The sequence below is a fragment of the Phodopus roborovskii genome, unplaced genomic scaffold, assembly GCF_943737965.1.
Source record: "Phodopus roborovskii unplaced genomic scaffold, PHOROB, whole genome shotgun sequence".
Lineage (NCBI taxonomy): Eukaryota > Metazoa > Chordata > Mammalia > Rodentia > Cricetidae > Phodopus > Phodopus roborovskii.
This window is the reverse complement of record NW_026125506.1, coordinates 3,485,744-3,509,614: the sequence shown is the minus strand read 5'-3', so window position 1 is coordinate 3,509,614 and position 23,871 is coordinate 3,485,744. Positions and strand designations below refer to the sequence as shown.

The 23,871-nt window shown below is 52.2% G+C and overlaps 2 protein-coding genes across 2 annotated transcripts in view; one reads left to right on the top strand and one right to left on the bottom strand.

The window, feature by feature from the left end:
- Positions 1-251: 251 nt before the first annotated feature.
- On the bottom strand, positions 252-11,181 carry Dao (D-amino acid oxidase). Its single transcript, XM_051176659.1, has 10 exons — positions 10,990-11,181; positions 10,123-10,237; positions 8,746-8,822; positions 8,160-8,225; positions 6,162-6,216; positions 4,900-5,004; positions 4,087-4,169; positions 3,098-3,215; positions 2,231-2,329; positions 252-1,306 (listed from the first exon to the last, which is right to left on the bottom strand). Exons 1-10 carry the CDS (start codon positions 11,178-11,180, stop codon positions 1,175-1,177), a joined length of 1,041 nt encoding a protein of 346 aa, XP_051032616.1. The 5' UTR covers position 11,181; the 3' UTR covers positions 252-1,174.
- A 10,377-nt stretch (positions 11,182-21,558) lies between these two features.
- The window catches only part of Ssh1 (slingshot protein phosphatase 1), a 53,043-nt gene continuing 50,730 nt past the window's right edge, over positions 21,559-23,871 (top strand). Inside the window, exon 1 of the mRNA XM_051176452.1 lies at positions 21,559-21,702. Coding sequence (XP_051032409.1) covers positions 21,634-21,702 — 69 coding nt within the window. The 5' untranslated portion in view covers positions 21,559-21,633. The remainder of the gene's footprint in view (positions 21,703-23,871) is intronic.

Below are 23,871 nucleotides of genomic sequence, written 5' to 3'. Positions count from 1 at the left end.
TACCTGGGAAGCAGAAGCAGGAAGATGGTGAGTTCAAGTCCAACCTTGGCTACATAGAAACCCTGACTAAGACTCTCTCTCTATCTCTATCTCTATCTCTCTCTCTCTCTCACACACACACAGGTAAATGGAACAGACTTTTTTTTTTTTTTTTTTTTTTTACGATCAGTATTTTTGAGCAGCTCAAGGCCTGCCACAAAGCCTCCGCCTCAGAAACCCACTGGACCTTGAGCAAGATGCCTGTGATCTAGTTTAAAGCAATCCTGTTATAGAAGGTTCATTTATTAGTGGGATGTCATCAGTTTCTCTCCACATGAGAACGTATTTCATAAAATGTCAAAAGATGTTCAGTAGGCTGGGGAGAGGACTCAGTGGATAAAGGGCTTGCTGCCAGGACGGATGCCCTGAATTTGATCCCTGGAACCCGCAGGGTGGACGGAGAGAACTGACTGCTACAGGTTGTCCTCTGACCCCCACGTGTCATGGTCGTGGATGCTCACATCTTCATACGTGTATACAATCGATCAGCAAAATCGATTTCAGGTCTCAAGAGGATGGGGTTCGGCTCCGTGGTAGAACATTTAACTTCTGCGCTCGGCATCCTGAGCTAAGCCCTCCCCGTCTCTCCTGGTCTCACACATACATGCACAACCTAGATAAAGTCTCCTCCCAGAGGGCCTTCCTGGTGGTGAGGATGAGGGGAAATCGTGTGTTAGGATCAACCCTGAAGAGAGTTCTGGTATCCAAAAAGTGTTTTAATAAAGCGGACCGACCAGCGGAATGCTGAGGGCGGGTGTCCCCTCCTCCCTTCACTACAGGAAGACAGCAAGTGTGTCTAGAGTCACTCATCGGAGTTCCAGGCAAACGTTTCAGATCACTCCTTAGCGGACTGAGCACAGACCCTGCCACCCAGCACATCCAGCCTTAGTATAGTCCTGTTGTGAGAACGGGGTTGCTACGTGGCCTCAGGTCATGCCTGTGTCGCAGCCCTGCTTTACCAGATGGGATGCTTGGGAAGGACCAGGCTTTCCTCACCTCACACCTTTGCCTAAGGGAGCCAGGGAAGGGGTGGGGGCAGGGAGTGAAGAATCACCAAAGGGAATATCAGTTAAATGGCTGTAGGGCACTGGGGTGTCCTCATGGGGCATGGGGCAAGGGACGGTCACTAGAGTCCTCAGAGGTGGGACGGCGGCATCCTGGACAACTTCTTTTCTTCTAGAATTTTCCCAAAGAGGTTGGCTGCCTCCATTGCACAACCCCAGTGAATCGTGAGCCCGTAGCCTCCGTGACCATAATTATGGATGACCTAGGAGAAGCAAGAGAGACGGTGCCCAGGGGTGGAAGGGGCATCGAGGAGGGGCTCCGGGAAGCTTGGCTACAGTGGGAGACCAGGAACTTCCTGAAAAGACTTGGTTAAATCAGGTGCCGTGTGTTAGCAGGATGCTGGGCAGGGCCTGGGACTAGCTTGAGGTAAACTACTTGAGAAGGGATAGGGTGGTACCCTACATGCTTCATCCCCAAGTACAGGAAATGCAGAACCAGGAAACCTTGAAGCCAGAGACACCTGCTGCTCGGTTCCGCTCACCACCATCCATTCACACACACACTCATCTGTACACACTCACCTACATTTGTGCGCCTCTGTCTACATGTGCACAATGTTCACACACCTACCGCTCACACACACACCGCTATCTGTCTGAGATGAGAGGACAAAACTGGCCTTGGTACAGCGGCTGCTTCCAGCCCACACGGGATCAGCTTCTTCCCTCTGGCACAGAGTAACCAATGGGTCCCAAGCTTTCAGCTCCCAACCCCCAGCAAGGGGACCCAATAGAAGCCCCTCAGGAAACATAATGGTGCAACCGCCAAGCGAGCATCCTAGAAATGTCTTGAGTCAAGTTCAAGTTATACACATAGGACCAGCTGTCACCAGTGGCCAGACTTAAGCAGGTGCCATCACCAACGGCCGTCCTGTTTTCTCAGGAGGGCAGAGAAAGCCAGCTGTTCCTATCCAAAGAGCTTCAGGGTGCAGTCAGAAGGCCAGGGGTGTGGCTGGTGCCTGGTATAAAACCCCTTTTCTCTCTCTCAGCCCTTTCCCATCTCAAGCCTCAGTGTCCCCCACTTATGGGTGGGGGTGGCCACCACCCGATCTCAGGGACGTTTCCCGGGAAATGGCGGGGTTATTGTTGGAGTTGGGGCAGGTATCACTTCCCTTGACCCAACGCACCTCTGCACTCAAAGATCCAAAACGCAGCTGCTCTCTTTCTAGCCGAACCTGAGGCCGGACCGGCCGGAAGCCAGTGAGTTCCCCAATGATTCTTGCATTCTGGGGGAAGAAAATATGATGGCAACTTACCTGGACAGTTTCCTCTGTTGACATTCTAAGTAGCTGTGAGTTAGCTTTAAGTCACCATACTGTGGTGATTGTGAGTGCGTGTGCGTGTGTGTGTGTTTGTGCATGTGTACGTGTGTGTACATGTGTGTGCATGCGCACATGCGTGTGCGTGTGCGTGCGTGTGCATGTGAGTGCATGTGCATGTGCGTGTGTGCATGCGTGCGTGCATGTGTGTGCGCGTATGCGCGTGCATGAGTGTGTGTGCGTGTGCATGTGTGCGTGCGTGCGTGTGTGTGTGTGTGTGTGTGTGTGTGTATGATATTCAGGTCTATACATGCCACAGTGGAGATCAGTAGACAACCTTAGGTACATGAATTTTACATGAATTCTGGGAATCTAGGCTCAGGTCTTCACTTGGCATGCATGTTGCAAGTCCTTTACCCCCTGAGCTATATCTCCTCTACCACCTCATGGTAGCTCATCCATCACAATGACCACAATCGCCACCGGCCACTGTCCTGGTGTTTCCAATGGTGTCCACCGTGTCACCATCACCACCACTGCAGATGTGTCCCCAACACTGTCTCCTGCTGATCTTGTCAGTATCACATGACCGGGCAAACGTGAAAACGGAGGACTTCTCTGAACACTGTCAAACGCTGCTGTGTGCTCCAGTCTCTCTCTAGGGCTAACATCCCAGGAGAGACACCCTCCCATCAGGACCAAGCTGCCCTGGTCTAGGGCACTGACACTCCTCACCTTCAGTGTGGGCTCCAGTTTGCAGCAGCTCTTCCAAATGCTGTTGTGGTCACGGACACTGTTTAATTCGTTCCAGTTACCCAGCTGGAAGACGCCTCCGAGAGTAACTGTCTTGGACCTCGATTAAAATAAAGAGGACTAAAGAAAACGAAGCCTGGCAGATGGAGGCATCTCTCCCCTCTTCTCCCTCTCTGTCCTCTCCATTCCTGTCAGCATTTTAATCCCCGCCAAACGCATCCACCTCACTGCCACCGTGGCCTCCATTAACCCACTGTGTCACCCATCCTTAGCGTCCTCATTGCCAACTGTACCGTCCTCTCTATCAACAAAGGAGATGTCTGGCGGGGTGTGTGTGTGTGTGTGTGTGTGTGTGTGTGTGTGTGAAGGACTTGCAGCACAGCAGTCAGGACCTGAGTCCAGGTACCCACAAGTCATGTGAAGTCAGCAGCACATGACCAGCAATGTCATCAGCGTCAACCCCATCATCATTTACATGCCACCAAATCGTGACACTGACATCTCCACCATCACCACCACCACCATCAATGATGCTGATCTCCTTAACATCACCACTTTAACACCCGTCAACTCCCCAATCACACCCCACACCCGTCAGCACCCAGTCACACCCCACACCCGTCAGCACCCTGGTCAGCATCATCTTTCTCCATCAATAGCCAGGCTACTGTCATTCAACACCCATAGTCTGGCTGTCCCCTCAACACTGCCACACAGACGCCATCATCGCCACGGCCAACACCATCGACACAATTGCTCTTCCCACCCCCTCTGCTGCCATTCTAACCGCTCTTGGTGTCCTGACTTGGTGCCACTACCACCAGATTCGCTCAAGACAAAGTCCCATCAAGGGGAAACCCACTGTCCCAGGCACTTCACTGCCCAAGCGTGTTTATAAGACAGGTCGGTGAGGGTTAAGAGGCCGTGAAAATGTCCCTCCGTGATCTTACATGAGTCATATATAGATTTACCCGGGGATGATGTATGGGGAGTTGTAGATGCCCAGGCCTGGGTCATGGGTGAGGATAAAATGCTTCATCCAAGGAGCCTCCACCTGTAGATTCGAGGCAGACACACCCTGTCAGGGAGCCAGTCCAGTGGTTTCCCCCTTTAGCCTGTTCCCCTCAGTGGTCAGCCTTCTCGTGACCCCCTGGCCCAAGACTGCAGGAGGGTCACCTGGCAGACAGCTCCTCTTGCTCCCCGGAGTATCCTGTGTCATCCTTACACGTGTGTACAGAAACCTTAGCTCACAGAAACACACACACAGGCACCAGCCCGCACAAGGAACACACACATCCCTGCACACATGTAAACGCACATGTGCACATGGTGCGCCCACCAGTGTGCCCACAAATAGGCAAGCATGTACACATATGTCCCCATACATCACGAGAGCCATGGGACAATGGTGGCACCCACACCGGTTAACACCTGGTCTCTAATCACTGTTTTCTGCTGTGCATTCTTGTATCTGTTACTCGACACCTCTGTGCTTCAGCTAAGCGGCCGTGTGATGTGCCGGGACCATCTCAAAGGGCTGCGCCAAGGACTAAATAATCAACTCAGCAAAGTGCTCAGGTGCGCATCTGGCACTTGATAGGCGCTTTATAAAGGTTCGCTGTTTTCTTTATAACTCGGGCCTGTGATATAGCTCCCTCGTGCACTTTGCTATGGGGAAGAAATGTCAAAACAGAACAGAACAGGGAGTCACTCAACAGCCCTGTCCACCAGCTTTGGAGTGGCGGGAACAGGCAGGGCCAGCTTTCCACTGGCCACAGTCTCACCTGAATGATCTGTCCCCGGCCGGGCTGCAGTGAAGCGTCTGCCTGCAGTGCCCCAGCCCACACTCCTGTGCAGTTGATAATCACATCAGCGCCCCCTCTTGCCACCTGGCAGCCAGAACAAGTCAAGGGACAGGAAAGAATGAGGACTGTACTGTGCTCCTCCCCTCCAGCCTCTTACACTATAGCTGTCTGCTTCCTGGGGAACTGGGGCAGGGTGTGCTGGAGAGATCCATCCAGCAACCCTGGCTTCGGGGTCCTCCCAGCTCCTTGGGGCTTAACTACCTACCCTCTGCTCTCGTTTGACAATAATTTTCTTCTCTCTCTCTCTCTCTCTCTCTCTCTCTCTCTCTCTCTCCAGGGTCTCTCTGTGTAGCCCTGGCTATGCTGGAACTTGCTCTGTAGACCAGGCTGGCCTTGAACTCACAGAGATCCGCCTGCCTCTGCCTCCCAAGTGCTGGGAGTAAAAGTGTGCAGCACCAACACTGACAAGCATTTTCTAGCAAAGCCCACAATGCTGACAGGGCACCGTGAGGGTGCTGTGTTGCCCTGAGGAGAGACCGCTGCATAGAGACTGAGACTAAAACCTTAAAGCGAAGTTCATGTTAAGCCATCCTCCACCAGACCCTTTCTGAGCCCATCCTCTTCCTTCTCTCTACCAGGGTGCTGGCTTCGGCTCAGCTTATGCCTGAGACACTTGTCAACTCAGACACTGAAGGAAGCGCCCCCACGATTCCAGCCCATCTCTGGTGACTCCCGGAAAGACCATCATGGTCACATAAACGGCTAAGTGTGGTCTCTCTTAGAACCGCCGGGAAGGGGAGCTTTGTCAGAGACAACCGCAGAGCCCAGGTGTCTATGAGGGCCAGACCTGACCCCAAGGAGCTCAGCACCAGCACTTAGATGTGCTGACCTTTTCTGGGCCGGGCATTATTCTGCATTCTGGGACTAAATGAAGCCACGTAGCTGAGCTGACGGATGTGGTGGCCCTGGTCTCATCACTATACCTGTGGCCCCAGCTGAGTGTCAACCCAGGTGTCAGTGGGAGGCGTGGGGGGGTCTGAACCATGGAGTGCAGTAGACCTGGGGTAGACAGAGCAGGCCCCCTTGATGCCACCTATATCAAGGCAGACACCTCCTCCCTCAGAATGCCCAAGGCCTCCTGCAGGGACCCCGAGAGTCTAAGACGGGGTCTCCCACACAGCAGCAGGGAACATCTGACCTCCCTCCCTCCTGCACCCATCCCCCACACCCCTGCCACTCACCTCTTCGAAAGATTCCACCTTCCGATGGAAGAGCTGCACTCCCCTCTCCGTCAACCTGGGATGAGGAGACGTGTAAAAACAGCCCCGAACTCACTTCTCTGCCACACCCCTCCCAGAGGGCAGCACAGGGGGGCACAGCCCCAGGAGCTGCCCCGATGCAGCCGTTCACAGGCACCCTCACTGAGAGACGGAGAAGGGTCTTCCTAAAAGTCATGGACCAAGCTGTGTGCTGACAGAGGGGGACGCGAACCCAGGCCTCTTCCTCTGATCACATTCTGCTGCTATCGTATCGATTTACATCAAAGGGACGAACTTTAGGGGGGTGGGGAGGAGAGGCAGAGTTGGACCTGTGTCAAATGCACCTTCGTCAGAGCATGACACCAGAGACAGCCAACCCGGGGACTCCCATCCCTCTCTTAGAATGTTCCAGAGAAGGGCTCAGTGTGGCCTGTCTGCCCAGACTATGACAGGCTCTGGGTTTGATCCCTGCACTGAAACCTGATCAAAAGAGCTAGACACCAGGCTGGAGAGATGGCTCAGAGGTTAAGAGCACTGGCTGCGCTTCCACGGGTCCCAGGTTCAACTCCCAGCACCCACATGGTGGCTCACAGCCATCTATAATAATGAGATCTGGTGCCTTCTTCGGGTATGCAGGCAGAACACTGTATATGGAATAAACAGACCTTTAAAAGAAAGAGTTAGAAACCATACCTATCCAAAGGGCCCTCCCAGAAAGAGTACTAACTACATAATTTCTTCACGCTGGACACCTGGGAAGAGGCTGGTCAGGTGTCGCAATGTCCCAAGAACGAGAGTAGTTATCATCAGCACATGGTTTGTCTTGTTGCAATTCCCTCAGATTTGTAACATTCCCTCCTGGCAGGAGTTGGGAGGCTCCTGAGACTCATGACATTTAAGAACGTCACATGACTGGGAAGGTGAAACACCACAAGATTCATGAGGTCCCTCCCCAAGATTACACAAGCAATGACCGGCTAAGGGAGGAGACTCGGGCCAGCTGAGCAGCCCAGGGAGGCTCTCCCAGAGGTGCGGCTGCCTCCGAATGAGCGGAGAGTTCCAGGGCCGCAGCTCTCAAAGTGCTGGACTTTGGTTTTTCACGATGCAGCATCTTTAAGTCATTCTGCTCCTGTAATGACTCCTCACCCACACTCTGTTACTAACTCCATACATTCATTGGTTTTACCACATTGGACTTTGAGATAATACTTACCTTAGGATGTTGTGGGTACCCTATCTGGGGTGAATAGGTGTGTGTGGTGTGTGAGTGTGTGAGTGTGTGTGTGTGTGTGTGTGTGCGCGTGCATGTTGTGTCTTGTCAGGAAAACTCTCACAGGACATGATTCTCAAGTTTGGCTGATACCTATACTCACGCAAGAGCACTTATTTACATACAAAATTCTAGGCCTACTTGACATGAGCCATTAATCCCAGCACTTGGGAAACAGAGATAGGTGAATATCTGTGAGTGCTCCATCAGCCTGGTCTACACAGAAAGTTCCAGGCCTACCAGGGCTACATAGTGAGACCCTATCTCAAAAAGACGAAGGTGAAAGCCAAAATTCAGGACCATTGCTGTGGGGGTTCTGACTTAGATGTGGAGTACCGTCCTGAAATCTGTATTTTAAAAGGTCTTCCCTGACCACCAAATTCTCCATTCATTTCAGAGTTTTTCAAAAACTTTAATAAAATATAGGTGGATCTCTGTGAGTTTGAGGACAGCCTGGTCTACAGAGCAAGTTCCAGAAAAACCAGAGAGGGGGAGGGGGATGGGGAGGGGAAGATGGACGGGGGGGGGGGGGGGGGAGAAAATCTGCCCAGATGGCTTGATGCTCTCTCTTTAGGGTGCAAAGCCCCAGCCCATGGTGGTGATCAGGACCAGGGACAGCTCCCACCCCACAAGGCACCCGGGACATCTTTGGCATTGGTCAGTGTTGACTACTCTTCCACAGCTTGGCCCCTGGGAGCTTCCAGTCTTACCTCTCAGTCAGCCAGGGCAAGTAGCACTTCCCCTCCAGAATCAAGCTTGTGTTGAACCAGCCATAGCTAGAGTGTTGAACCAGCAGGAAAAAGAGATCAGAATCTGTGGTGTGAGTGTTGGTTGTGTATTTTCCCGTGAGTCCACAGTGGCTAGAGCTGAGCCACCAGGTGGCATCTGTGGAGTGACTGTGGGAGTTCAGCTCAATGCAAAGAGGAATTTCCCATGGAACCGTGGCATCCCGGGATATAGGGATGCTATCAAATGAGGAGAGAGGACCAGGGGGCGGGACTGTGAAAGCAGACTAGCTGAGCTGGAATCCCAGTGAGGTCACATGACTTTGTGGCCCTGGGAAGTCACTTAGCCTTTCTGAGGTTCTGTTTCCTCATGGAGAGAGTGGTTTGACAATGTGGAATGCTATGGCTTAAATGCCCAGTGTACCTGGAGCCCAAGAAGGGGCTAGACATCATTAGGACAGGGTTCCAGAGTCTCTAGGACTGAGAGGGGATGGCAAATTGGTGTTTCTGGTTTTTGACTGCTTCTAGACAGTCCTGCCTGAAGTGCCTCTGCCCATGACAGGGATCTTACTTATAATCAGGGAATATGTCCATCTCTCTGGGAGTCAGCTTCCGAAATCCCAGAACGGTGTTTCTCCAGGAAGGGTCCTGAGGAGGAAGCAGAGACGGGGTCACAGGGGTAGGTGGACTCGACCATCAGGATAACAGGAGCTCACGGAACGTTTGCTGGGTGAAAGACAGTCGGCCGGAAGCTCCAGTTCATCCCTGCTTGATTGGGAAATCCTGTTCTTGTTCCTCTCCCTCTCTCTAAACCCCACCCTCTCAGAGGATCTCCAACAAAGAAAAAGTGACAATAAGTCCAGTTCTGCATTCTTGGAGCTGCATCACCTGCCAGCAGCCCAAGACCCTGCCTAAAGCTGTCAGCTTTGACCACACGTGGGCACAAACCCAGTGTGTGGAGGACAAGTCATCACCCCTCGCCCACAGGTGTCTATGCTCCCTGCTTTAGTTCGGCCGTGTGACTTTTCTGGCACCAGTCTCTGGGACTGGAGTGCTCACCAGGAGTTGCTTGGCTCAAATACACCTGTTCTTTTGCTGTTTAAATGTGTGTGTGTGTGTGTGTGTGTGTGTGTGAAACCTATGATCGAGTTACAGAAAACCTATTAGGCGGCATTTACTTATCTGGCTCAGTTGTTTCACAACCAGCCACTGAGGTGGATGCTGTCCATATCAGGCCAAGTGACCCCAGAGAGGTCAAGTAACTTGTTTGAAGTTGCATAGCTAAGAGGTAGAGAGCGAGATTTGAACTCACACAATCAGGCTCAAGTCTATGCCTCTTACTCCACTTAGCATCGGAGTAAATGGTGGGGTCCACATGTGGGAGAGAGACAGGGGGTCTCAGTGGACCTGAGGCTGGGGTGTAGCTCAGTGACAAGACACAAGGCTTTGATCCTCAACCCCACCAAAATAAATAAATAAATAAATAAATAAATAAATAAATAAATGGGATTTGGACCCAAGTCTGTGTGACCTCTGAATACTCCCCCATCTCAAGGTCCCAGGCCCATCTGTGCCCCAGTAGGACCAAATCCCCACCCACCCAAATGGCAGTGCTGGTGACATTGTCCTAAACAGAGGACTTTGATGGGGTAAGCAGATGGATTGTTTCTGGGTAAACAAGCCTAAAGGTGGGGCTCTGTTCACTAGAAAAGCAGACAGGGAGGAGCACCCTAATCCTTCAGGAAGGTCAGCTAGCTGCCTCAGGCAAGGACAGTCCTACAGCCCCTATCAGCCAGACCCCCACCCTGCTGACGTAAAACATGCTTCCTTCTCTCCCATTTAGCTCTTCCTCCGTCTTCCCCACATGCCCCAAGAGATAGCCTTGGCAATGTGGTTCTAGCTCTGCTCAATCGCTTATCGCCCTCAAGGCCAAGGACTCCTGGCTCACCGGAACTTCTTCTTGGAAGAGATTGTAGCCTGAGATTAGGGACAAGCCCATCTTTTCTGCGTGAGGGGAATGGATGCTGCTCAGGAGGTGGTCAAAGGTCTGCTGGTTCCATTCCCTGTAAGTGAGAAGGATCACATGAGGTTTCTTCCACCCGTTGCTGTAGGACCCGAGTTTGGGTCAAGGAAGAGCTTTAAGGAATTTGGCGACCTGGACCTGAGACCCCTTTCCCTTTCTCCTTTTGTTTCCTGTGCATCAGTTTTAGACCCAATTGAATCCCAGCGCTCCGGAGGCAGGGGCAGGCGGATCTCTCTGAGTTCGAGGCCAGCCTGGTCTACAGAGTGAGTTCCAAGATAGCCCACAAAGAGAAACACTATCCTGGATCACAATGACAACAACAACAACAATTGTTTGCTTCAGGTTTGGCTCAAAAGCTGTGGAAGTAGACTTATTCTTGCCAGACGGGATCAACAATGCCCAGGATGACATTGCTGGGATCTGGAACCACAGCTGTGTCTGCTACCCAGCTCATTATTTATTATTATTTCATTCTTTCCGTACTTATTTTTTTTTAATACAGAGTTTCTCTTGGCTAGCCCAGAACTTTAGACCAGGCTAATCTCTGGCTTGCAGTGGGCCTCCTCCCTCTGCTTCCTGAGTGACAGAATGACAGACAGGTGCACTAGCCTGGATGTGTACACTTTAATCTCATTGACCTCAAGTTTAGAGCCCACTCTCCTGTACCCCTGTGCCCTGGGACACATGATGTCGGGTCAGAGCTGTCCTTGGTGAGGAGGACCGAGATAAAAGTCTCCCTCTCTGGGCTCAGCTTCATGGGCTCCCAGACCACTTCATGGGACCCTAACTCACACTTCCTGCGGGTTTCTGGGGTCCGAGAGATAGGGCTGCCAGAACCCTGCAGCCACGTCACTAGTTGTGAACGGGGTAAAGCGGTCCGCGTAGATCTTCATGTCCAGTGGCTGCACAGGGTTGAAACGCTCATGAATGCAGAGGGCAGTGGACAGCCCAATGACTCCCGCTCCAATCACGACCACACGCATCACACCACCTGTAGGGGCAGAGAGTGCATTGAGGGTCACCGCCATCACCGCCATCACCGCCATCACCGCCATCACCGCCATCACTGTGTACTCCTGATGGCTTGGAGAGCACCAGACACACTGCCGAGCCCCTTCCACTGGTGACGACCAAGAGTCCAAGATTCTAGAATGTAAGAGGCAATCTCCCAATCGTTTTTAAAAAACGATCTATGTCTTTGTGTGTGTGTGTGTGTGTGCGTGCGTGTGTGTGTGCGTGTGTGTGTGTGCGTGCGTGTGTGTGTGCGTGTGTGCGCGTGTGTGTGCGTGCGCGCGTGCGTGTGTGTGCGTGCGTGTGTGTGCGCACGTGCGTGTATGTGCGTGCGTGTGTGTGTGCGCGTGCGTGTGTGTGCGTGCGTGTGTGTGTGCGCGTGCGTGTGTGTGCGCGTGTGCGTGTGTGCGCGTGTGTGTGCGTGTGCGCGCGCGTGTGTGTGCGTGTGCGTGCGCGTGCATGTGTGCGCGTGTGCGCGTGTGCGCACCTGAGTGCATGGTACTGTGGAGGCCAGAAGAGGGCATCGGATCCCCTGGGACTGGTGTTGTCCAGGCGTCAGGAGTACTAGCTTCAAATGGTAGAGTTCAACCCTGCTGGCTGTCAACCCTGGGCAAGCTATTAAGTTACAGCCTGGTAGGCAGGGGTGACAATGATTGCAAGAGAGCTCCAGTACAGAGGAGGTGCTCCCACACTCAGGGAGCACCTACTGTGCTCCAGCCCCAGAACTACAGCTCCACATACCCTCATGCCTAAGTCTCCTGTGTCCTCCTGTGATCAGGCTTGCTGCCCTTAGTCCCATTCTACAGATAGGAAAACTGAGGCTCTGGAAGGATGGAGTGCCTCACACACACAGCGCCACCAGGTAATTGCAGCACACATTTGCTGCACCCCTACTACGTGCCAGGCTGCCAGCAAGCTGATGCAGCTTTGCGCATGGGCGATGGAGGGTCTGCCCTCAGAGTTTGCTCTTCCGGCAGAGGAGCAGGCCTGCCTCAGGATCCTGAGCTTGGCCGCGCCTTCAGATGCTTAAGCCTAGCAGCTTTTGACCTTGCACCATTCAGCCAGCTCCTGTGAGGCAGAACAAGGGGATTGTGTGTGTCCGGAAGGGCCAAGCTCAACTTCGCCTCCTCTGTGCTCAGCTGGCCTCCCACAAACCCTGGCTCTTGGCAACAGGGGCCCGGGTCCTGAACAGCAGAACATTCTCAATATGGCCTAGTTTTGCAAGGGGGGAATGGCTGCAGGCCACAAAGGCTGAGCTCTGCTGGGGACGCCAAATTGAGGACTGAGTCCTCTAGCAGAGAGCGGCAGCCTCAAGTCTGCACTTGGTGGGGAGGGGGAGGGTCACAGGGGGAGGGCGAGGTAGGGGGCAGAAGCTCCCATCCCCCATCCACACCCCCACCCCAGGACAAGACCACTTCATTGGTAAAACCAGAGCGACTCTTTCTCATAAGCTGTCCTGAGGATTCAGTGCCAGGCTCTGCAGCGATTCATGTTACTGTGCCTGGTAGGCTTTCAGGACATAGTACCCAGTACCCAGTACTCAGTACACAGTGCTCAGTGCTCAGTACTCAGTACTGCACAGTTGCAGTACACAGACGCTCACAGCACGCTGGGTTAGCAGGGCAGACAGGCTCAGCTTAGCCTAGCTCTGACACACACTGATCGTGTGAGCCTGGCCGGGTCACTGGACCTGACTGGTTAAGGGCAAACAGCTCCCAGCCTGCCCAGAAGAGGAAAGCACATGCTGCCCCAGAATCACACCTGACTCTGACACGAGTAGCTGTCATTGGAGCACAGGATGAAGGCACCGGGCAGCATCAGTCAGCCAGACTGCAGAAGCCGTGGCCCAGCCTCAGGCAAGGCCATCCACGAATGCAGTGATGAACTTCTAGGCCTGTGAGTGCTCAGCTCTGTTACTAAGTCAGCCGTTTCCTTGTGGTCACAGACATTTTTATGCTAGTGATGCAATTCTCCTGCGTTATGGCCAATTACTATAACCAAGGATGCTTGGAGTGTGTATGCTCGATGATGAACCAGTGGAGTTATTGCATTTATCAGAGAGAGACTATAAAGTTAACATAGGCATGGCACAGGAGAGCCTATTTGGGCCTCACCATCAGTAAGACACAATGCAGACAGCACAACCCCTAACCCTTACTGTTAGCTAGCTGCTCTAGGCCATTGCCTCTGCTGCCATCCTGAACCAGTCCAGAAGTTGAAGGAGGAGAGGAGGCACAGCTGACAGCCACACCCACTGCCGGTGTGGGATGTGCTCAGCCCTCATCCAGTGGGGCCTGCCTGTGTCTCACTGAGCTCTGGAAATATTTAAGCAGACAGCGATCAGCTGGCCTTGACTTTTCCTTCTGCGGTTCTGCTCATATAACCTTTGTCCCCCAGAAAGCAATTGGAGGAGGCAGCTTGTGTCTCTGATGTTACATCCTCTTAACAGAATACGAAAGGCTGGTAAAACCAAATAGCCAGAGCTCTGCCACGCTCTGCCATATGGCTGTAGTTGGTGTTTCTAGTTCATCTTTAAACTGGTACAACAGTTATTGAGAATCAAGCCCCCTCCTTGGTGCAATGATAGGAACCCTTTAGGGCATATCTTTTAGGCACAGCTCAGCACCAGGCATTTTATATCCATCCCCCTCCTAATTGTCACATTCACCCCGTCAGGAAGTGTGACACCTTGCATGGCGACGGCTCCTGCCATTCAGCATGACAGCCCGTGTTTCCCTCCTGAGAGAAGTTTTCCCTATGCAGAGTGCAGCGTGCACCAAATCAACAGCATAGTAAAGAACTGTGTTCAAAGACCCTGTGTTCTGAGCTGGGCGGTGTTGCACAGCTTTAACCCCAGCACTCGGGAGGCAGACAGAGGCTGATCTCTTGAGTTCGAGGCCAGCCTGGTCTACAGGGCGAGTTCCAGGACAGCCAGGGCCACACAGAGAAACCCTGTCTCGAGAAACAAACAAGCTATTCAGTGATCTAGAGTGGGGGAAACTGAGGCCTGGAGAGGTGACACTCTTCCCTTGCCCTTCCTATCTGACTCCCTGGGGCACAGTGCCACCTCTCTGAAGGATATAGGATATATTCTTGCCTGTGTCATCAATCTCGAGCACTGCTGTTGACCTGGGGAAGATACCCCATTGTCCTGTCCCCTGCCCCAGCTCAAGCATACATCTGCCACTTACCACTAGTGCCAGGGTATCTGGAGAAGAAAGGGTGTGGGGTTGCAGGTTCCCGTTTCTGGCAGGAATGCTCCTGATTCTGGGGTGTGTTGACTTCAGCCCTCGGCCCACGAGCTGGGACTGGAACACAAGGTCAAAGTCTTCAGCAGTGGAGGGGACACAGAGCAAGGGGTGGGGCTGGGCACTGTGCTGCACCCAGGGACGGAACTCATGGCCCCTGGCTCTAGTGAGCTGCCTGACTTTCCTGGCTCATCCCAAGCCCCTGTGGACAGGCCGGCAGGGAGGGAGGGGTTCTTGGGCACCGAAGACCTATCCCCCTGGCCAGCTGGAGATGAGCCTCTTCCCTCCCTCTTGCTGCCACGCCACCGTGGGCCAAAGGCAGAGGACAGGGACTTCCAGGCCAGCCAACTCGTTCACTGCTGGGCAGATGAGACAGAAGGAACGCCTGTCTGAGCAGTGAGGGTGTGTGGCTCTCTGCTTCAGTAGCCCATAGGCCAGGGCAGCAGGACTCCAGGCCCTTCTTCTGCCAAGGCTAGACCTCTAGCCTGGATATGGGAGACTGAAATTCATCTGGATAAATAGACAAAGACCCTGAGACCCAGAGAGGGGGAGGGAACTGTGATGGTCCAGCCTCTACTACCAGCCTCAACTTCAGCAGCATCTAGTGCAAAGGAAGATGGTGAAGGAAGCATGCATTACATGGGAGGGACCCCAGGGCCTCGTGCATGCACCTGCCTCTGAGGGGTAGCCCCTCCCTCCCTCTCTTTGTCTCTGTCTCTCTGCCTCCCCCCATCCTTTTGGTGGGAAATTATCTCCCCAGGTATCGCAGAGGAGGCTGGTTGATGAACAATACGGTTCCTTGTCATCCTCTAACACACGCAAGTCAGAAGCCAGGGTAGTAAGGCGGAGACAAGATCAGAAAACAAACCCTCTGGTGGATCCCAGTCAGCCTCACGCCAGCCGGACTGGCCTCCAGCTTGCTGCCGAGCCAAGGATGACCCTAAAGAGCTGGCCCTCCTGCCTCTGCCTCCCAAGGGCTGGCATGTGCCTGCACTCCAAATGTGCTGGTCCATGCTGGTTGATAGTACTGGGGATCAAACCCAGGGCTTACTGCAGGCTGGACAAGCATGCTGCCACACAGGCATCTCTGGCATAGCTGTTTGTTTGTTTGTTTGTTTTGAGACAGGATCTCACTAATTAGCCCAGATAGGTCTGGAACCCTCCATGCTCTGCCTGAGGGCTGGGACTGCAGGTGTGAACCACAGTGCCTGGTTCCCTTTCTCATTTCCTGATTCTGTAAAGTTGTCCTGGGATGTCTTTCCTGGCCCCTTCGCTTAATCGCTGCTTTAGGATCAACTCCCAAAAATGCAGGCACTGTGCCAAAGTCAGTACCTGTGGAATACGATTCTCCCACCCTCAAGGAGGGCTCTGTGCCTTTACAGATGTAAACGGGTATTCACCTCAGAACCGACCTATACATGCCCCACCTGGACAGTCTGAGCCTCCTTAGATTTTATACCGCCGTCGTTGGCACCACTCTCCTCCCTGAAGCCTTACACAAAGTTTCATAAGCTGGTTGGCCCTAGTATTCACTTCCTCATAATGAGCCTCCACTCTGTCCCTCATTGCACTGAGGAACATCAATTTTTTTTTCTGTGTTGATTAGGGCACTCTCTCTATATTTGTAGATGTTATCCCTTGTTGTAAACCGTTACTTATCTATCAAAGACTTAAGTTTGCTTTAATTTTGAGACAAAGTATCATTATGCAGCCCAGGCTGGCCATGCACTCCTGATCCTCCTACCTCAGCCTCGAAGCGCTAGGGTTACAGGCATGTGGCACCCCACAGATATATCTGTATGTTTTCACTTAAATCTATTTTCAGCTGGCATGGTGGCTTATACCTATAACATAGCACTTGGCAGGCTAAGGCAGGAAGACTGTGCATTTAGGGCTATCCTGGTCTCCACAATGAGATCATCTTTCAAAATAATTTTGTTTAATCTGTTTTTTTTTTTCTTTACAATATCTACCAAAAATCCTTATGTAGAAACTCGCCGCTGCAATGTCCTCCTACATGTTATGTGGTGGGGGATGTCCTTCTGTATATATGTGTCTCTTATTGATTGATGAATAAAACACTGATTGGCCAGTAGCCAGGCAGGAAGTACTGGCGGGGCTACCAGATGAGGCCAGATGAAGAGAATGTGGGGGAGAAGGAAGAGAGGGCAGTAAAGAGAGGCCATGCTGCCAAAGGAGTAACATGCCAGATCACGGGTAAGCCCACAGCCTCGTGGCAACACATAGATTAATAAAAATTGGGCTAATAATTAAGACAGAGCTAGCTAAGCCATCCAAACAGTCTAAATATTAATATAGCGACCGTGTGTTTATTTGGGGCTGAACAGCTGCAGGACCTGGCGTGACAGAAACCTCCATCTTCAGATACATCAGAGATTATATAGATTTCCTTAAAACGTATAATTATTTACTTTTTGACTAGACAGGATTTGGACACAGGGACCCTGAATGGATGGGCAATTTGTCCCTCAGATGACGTGGGTTATTATGGGATACCTCCTTATGAGTTAGTGGTCTCAGAGGTGACGTAGGCTTCCAGGACTACACAGGCTACTGTTGTTCTTGACTGCCCACCAGAACTGGACGGTAAGACCAGTGGCTAAGAGACAACACACTTTGGTTGCAGGACACAGAGCAATCAGGTTGAAACTGACCTGAAACCCCCCTCCTTGGTGGGCAGGGCACAAGGGTTATGGAGGTCGCTAACTGCTTTTGCAATGGATCTGAGCCTGTCACAGGGAAGATTGGAGGTTTCACGCTGCAAACTTGGTCAAAAGCCCATGACTCAGGATGCTTCTTCGTGTGATGGCCAGCACTGAATGCAGAGACTCCTAACTGGCCAAAGTGCTGAGAATAATAGATTATTAACAAGAGACTGCTGAGAACTCAGCCCCAACTTCCCTATAAACTTCCCTCCCCGCCCCCACCCTCACAGGCTGGGGGAACCATCACAGAATGGACTGTCGGGCCTACCATTCAAACCCCATCCAAACACCCTACCTAATGTCACCGCCTCCGCAGGACCATCCCTTTTTCTCTGTGAGGCAGCATGCCTACACTCATTCAACATTAAACACGCTGTGCATTGACGACTCTGAAAGGTGCTCTGTTCTGTGTTCTGGGGCCTGGCATATGCACTTTTTGCTTTTTCTGAGACAGGGTTTCTTTGTGGAGCTTTGGAGGCTGTCCTGGAACTCGTTCTGTAGACAAGGCTGGCCTCAAACTCACAGAAGTTCACCTGCCTCTGCCTCTTGAGCACTGGGATTAAAGGCGTTCGCCACCAACATCCAGCCTGGGACATGGATATTTTTATGGGCTGTGATTCAGCCTTCTAGGACTGTATTAACTTGGAAATTCATTGCTGAGCAAGTAGTTAAAGGAGAAATTGCAAACCATTTGCTCCTAAAATGTAAAACTATCAGTTCCCGTACCTTCCCCTTCCTAAACTGTCCTGAGGGGATATGACCATTGTTTGAATTCTGAGGCAGAGTCGAGGGCTTCACCCCTTCCTGGTTCTGTGACCTTTACTGAGAAGCTTAACCGCTCTGAGTTGCTACTTCCTCACTCATGAGAGTTCACAGCAGGATGACAAAAACTGATGTCTCCTGCCAGACCCAAGGGTGTAGGACTTCAGTCCCAGTGCTTGGGAGGCAGGCAGATGTCTGTGAGTTCGAGGCCAGCCTGGTTTACAAAGTGAGTTCTAGGACAGCCAGGGCTACAGAGTGAGACCCTGTCTCAAAAATACAGAACAAAATAAAGAACCAGAACACAGGGCAGGCCCCAAACACTACAGCACGTAGATCCAGCCAACAGCCAGGAAAGGCTTCCTGGAGGACTGATGGGGTGGGGGGAGTTAGGTTTTGTGGTGATGGTGAAAGTACCTGTTGCCAAACAGCATCTCTAACACAGGTACCAAGCAATGCTTCATTTTAACACCTAAGTGAGTGAGAGCTGACCACTCAGTAACATCATGTAGGGGTACATGCATGTGCAGGTATGTTTACACACATGTGGTAGTATGCACATGTGCAGGTATGTTTACACATATGGGGAGACCAGAGGTCGTAAGATTTCCCTCCATCACTGGTCACCTACCTTGTTTTCTGAGATAGGGTCTCTCACGGAATTCTATTAGGCTAATGAACTCCATGGATTTTCTTGTCTACTCCCTCAACCCTGAGTCTAGGGTTATAGACGAATGTTCCTACACCCAGTTTTATGTGGGTGCTGGGATCCAAACCCAGCTCCTCATGATTGCCTGGTAGGCACAGTACAGACCCCAGACCCTCATTCTTGCATGTTAGGCACAGTACAGACTTCAGGCCCGCAGGCTTGTATGCTAGGCACAGTGCAAACTAACCTATCTCCTTAGCCCCGCAGCACTACTTTTAGAAGTTGTGAAACTTGTTAGGCATGGTGGCTCATGCCTGTAATCCCGGTACTTTGGTAGAAGAGGCAGGAAGATCACTATTTCAAGGCTAGGCTGGGTCATTTAGTGAAACTTTGCTGAGGTCAAACATGATTAACAAGTTCTAATTAAAAAAAACAGAAAGGAAATCTGCAGGATGCAAAGAGCCTCAGAGCCTCCGGAGTTACTCCTGCCAACTGGTTTCCTCCAGGTTCCTTGGAAGTTGCATGGACAGAGTCATGGAGAATGCTGGGAATCTGTTCCTTTACCTCCTCCCACCTCCTCTCCATGGGAGGGTTAGCAGAATCAAACATTTAGAGTTTTTCTCCCTGAAGCCTCTCTCACTCCTGGGGTTCTTTCCCACTTTTCCTTAATATGAATCTTTGTTTATTCAAAAACAAAAGATTCCATCTTTTAAAAATTTTATTTTATGTGTTAGGTGTTTTGTTTGCATGCACACCTGTGTACCACAGGAATATCTGGTGCCTGAGGAGGCCAGAAGACGGTATTAGATCGTTGGGAATGGAGTTACAGATGGTTATGAGCTGCCATGTGGGAGCTGGGAATCGAACCCAGGTCCTCTGCAAGAGAAGTTAGTGCTCTTCACCACTGAGTCATTTCTTCAGCCCCCAAGACCAAGACTTAACTCAAGACAGAATCAAACCAACTAAGTGCCTTGTTGAGCATATAGGACCCTGGGGTAGAAGAAAAAAAAAAAATCACAAACTTGGTGTTGATTCTATTTAAGTTTTGGTGCTTTGTTCCTTGCAGATTTATGTATTAATGTTGCTACCCTAGAATGCCATCTCGGGCTGGAGAGATGGCTCAGCCATTAAGAGTGCTTGCCGCTCTTGCCAAGGACCAGAGCTGGGCAGCTGGCAACTGCCTGTAGCTCCAACCCCGGAGGATGTGGTGCCCTCTTCCGGGCACTTACACGCACAAACCCTCACACAGACACACACATACGCAAAAATGAAAACAATAACAAACCACTTACAGTAGTTGTCCCTGAAATTACGAGAATATGTCCCTAAGCATTTGGTGCCACACACACCCCCAGCCCAGTCCCAGCCTCCTCTCTGATACCTTTCTCAGGGTCGTGCGCCTGAGGCACAGGATGAATACAGATGTAATGGAGATGCAGGTTGGTGTTGGGGGCAGGGAGCAGGGCTGTAATGTGGAAAGGACACTGAGGGCAGAGGAGGCTCTCTCTGCAAAGGGGATCTCTAACTGTGGGGCAGGAACTTTTTTGCTGAAGGAGGAAGTGAGAAGGGGTGGGGATGGACTTGAGAGGGGCTCTGTGATCGGATCAAGTAGCAAGAGAGGGCAACAGGAAGAGGATTTTAGTCCCATACACAGGAAGGGTGTAGGGACCAGCAATTATGTAGCCAGAAGTAAAACCAAGAGCATTAGAACTGGCTGGGGTCAGGAACTGGGGAGACATTTGAAAATTCCAGGCACCTTTCCCTTAGGGTTTCTGTTGCTGTGGTGAAACACCATGGCCATGAGCAGTTTGGGGAGGAAAGGGTTTATTTGACTCACTCTTTTGTTTTGTTTTGTTTTTTTCTCTGTGGCTTTGGAGGCTGTCCTGGAACTAGCTCTTACAGACCAGGCTGGCTTCGAACTCACAGAGATCCGCCTCCCTCTGCCTCCCGAGTGCTGGGACTAAAGGCGTGCGCCACCACTGTCCAGTAATAAATGAAACGTTCAGAAGAAAGACATCCTTTTTAAGGTCCTGGACTATTGATAACCCCAGGACCTGGAAGAGGCACAGATGGTTTTCTGGGTTTCCACTTGGGCATCGAGGAGGAAGGTGGAGCCATCTATTAAACCCCAGGTGCAGGAGTGGGATTGGAGATTTATGACCAGCAAGGCCTGGGCATCACACAGATGACTAGGGTAGGGTGGGGGCTGTATGAAAGAGGAGTTGCTACCAAGTCACCCAGTACCACCTTGCTGGGGTCCCTCCACCCCTTAAAGGCGCTGGGTACCTCATCCTGCACTCCCTCCACCTCATGGCTAGGCAGGTCCACTGGCGATCTTTCCAAAGCCAAAGCCCACTCCTCCCTCCTGCCCTCCCTAGTTTCCTGCCAGAGGGCTTCTCTCTCCCTTCCCAGTTAATCCCGCTCACTGATCCTGCCTTCCAGCCAGCACTACTCCATAGGGAAGCCTTTTCTCACCTCACCGGGCTCGCTGGCTTTCTAGACACCAGAGGGGATACATAGATTAGATTAGCTCCTGGTACTGCTGGGGCTGGAATCCAGGACCTTGAGCGTGCTGGACACCCTGCTACTGGGCTGCACCCCAAGCCCGTGCAAAGTAACTCTGCAAGCGGATTTCACAGTCCCGGAGATACTCGGGGCCCCGCAATTAATGGGAGCGGGGTAACTTTCCTGGAAGAACAAACGAGTGCGTTTTTTACAAAGCCTTGGCCCTGCAGGCCTCCCGGGCCTCAGTTTCCCCCCACGGTGTGGGCGAGCAGAGCAACCGGGCCCAGGCTGGAGTGCAGCAACCAGCGCGGGGGCGCGCACCAGTGAGTGGACGTGACCGCGCCCCTGGGCCCGCCCCAGGCCGGCCATCGGCGCATGCGCATCGCTGCCTGCGCGCTGCGGGCCGGGAGGACGCGGGGGCGGGGGCGGACGCGGGAGGGAGGGAGGGAGGGAGGAGGGGGAGGGGCAGGGAGGAGGGGCGGGCCCGGCGCGGCTGCCCGGCCGGCTGCTGGAGGCCCCGGGCCGGGCCCGCGCCGCGATGGCCTTGGTGACCCTGCAGCGCTCTCCCACGCCCAGCGCCGCATCGTCCTCCGCCAGCAACAGCGAGGTGAGCCCGGCCGCGCCCTCCCGCAAGGTGTGAAGCGGAGGCGCGTCCGCCCTTGGGGTGCGGGCGTCCCCGCGTCCCGGTGACTGAGCATGCGCGGGGTCGGGGTCGCGGGGGATGCTGCCAGCGCGCCAGGCACCGGGAAAGCCTCCGCCTGGCTCTGGGTTCGCGGTCCCAGGGTGCACTCGCGGCCTGGGCTCCATGCTGCTGAGAGTCGGGGTAGATGCGGACTGGCGCGCCCGGGTCCCCAGGACGGACGGCCTGCTCTAGGCTGCGCTGCCCCAGCCCGTCTCACCCCCCACCCCAACCCCCGATGAAGCTGAGGCCTCCGAGTAAACCCCCTGAAGACCCAGCCTGCTGCAGGGGACGCCCCGCTGGGCTTGGAGCAGCCCCGCGGGCCCAGGAAGCTGCCAGCTGGAGTGTGGGCCCTGTTCCCGGTTTGTGTGCCCGCATGAGGCACCGGCTCAAACGGCCCCGTGTCCCCGTAGTGCTGAGTTTTGGTCTCGTCTTGCCGGGACTGGCAGGCACGTTTGCTGAGTGGCTGTGAGGTTAAGCCTCCAGGGTCTCTTCTGTCTGAGCCTCTTTTCATGAGTTTTATCTCCAGGCAGACGGTTTTGGTTGCCTCCCTTTTTTTTTTTTTTTTTTTTTTTTTTGCACGCACACAATTAGTCAGGGCAACTGAGAAGTTAGATTGTAGTAGAGACTCTGTTCCCACACAGCTCGTTTCTCCCATCAGTTTACAAAGTACTTTTTATTCCCTGCATCTCATGCTCTTCCTACAGTTTTGTAGGAAGAGTGGCTTCAGGGAGGGACTAGATTTCTCTTCCTCCCTCCCTCCCTCCCTCCCTCTTTTCTTCCGCCTCACCGTGTAGCTCTGGTTGGCCCGGTACTGCGGAGCATTTTAGAAGTGCCCTCCGCACCTGGCTTTCTCTCTGGATTTCTGATCAACTTCCATATTGTTTTTGGTAATTTAACACCTGATCACTTCCTGTTCCTACCTTAGACACGGTTTTTTAGGTTTTAAGCCTTTTTTTTTTTTTTTTTAAGTTGAGATGTAACTCACGGCCTGTGAATTTACCTTTGGGGGTATGTAATTCAGTTTTAGGAGACACAAGACCATGACCCATCACCCCTAAGTCCAGAAGCTTTTCAGCTGCCCCGCCCTCCCGAGTCGCCACCTGTAGAAGTCTTTGCCTCAACCCCACCCCCCACCCCACCCCTGCTCCAGGCGGCCCCTCGTCTACTGTTTCTACATTTGTGTATTCGGAGTATTTCATATATCCAGAAACACAGTATTATTGCCTTTGTCTGGCATCTCCCCCTCGGTACAGTGGTCTCAGGGTTTACCCAGATTGTGCCATGTCAATGTATCATTTTTATGAGTGAATAAATAATCCATTAAAATAATCCATTACATGGAGGTAAAGGGTTTTCAGGATGCTTTTATTGTTTTATTATTTTTCCAGTGCTAAAGTGTTGAGCCAGGGCCCTGTGTGTTCCAGCTACTGTATTACATGCCCAGATCACATTTTTTTTCAAAAAAAATTGTTTGATTTTAATGTGTGTGTTTGTCTGTATGGCTATGTGCACATGAGTGCAGGTACCCTCTGACCAGAAGAGGACATTGGATCCTGTGCAGCTAGGGGTACTGGGGTTTGTGAGCTTCAGGCTGTGGGTGCTGCTGGCATCTGATTTTAGGTCCTCTGGAAAGGCAGCAAGTTTGCAACCCTGTCCATGCCTTACATGTTCCATGCCTTACACGTTAAATTATTATATAAGGCTTTTTTGTTTTGTTGAGACAAAGTTTCTCTGTGTATCCCTGGCTATCCTGGAACTCACTCTGTAGACCAGGCTGGCCTTGAACTCACAGAGATATGTTTGCCTCTGCCTCCCTAGTGCTAGGATTAATCATGCACCACCACTGCCTGACTATATAAGACAACTTTTAAAACCAAGTCCCAGTGACCAATTAACAGAATAAATCTCAACAAAGGACTGGGAAATGGCGAATGCTGAACGAATCCCAGGGGTGTGAAGGGTGGAGACATACATTTCCAGAATGAGCTACACGGCCAGACTAGTGGGATTAGGAAAGGGTTTGTTGAGAAGGCCCTGACTCAATATGGAAGATAGCATCCTAGTCTCCAGCATCCTCACACAGTAGTACACATA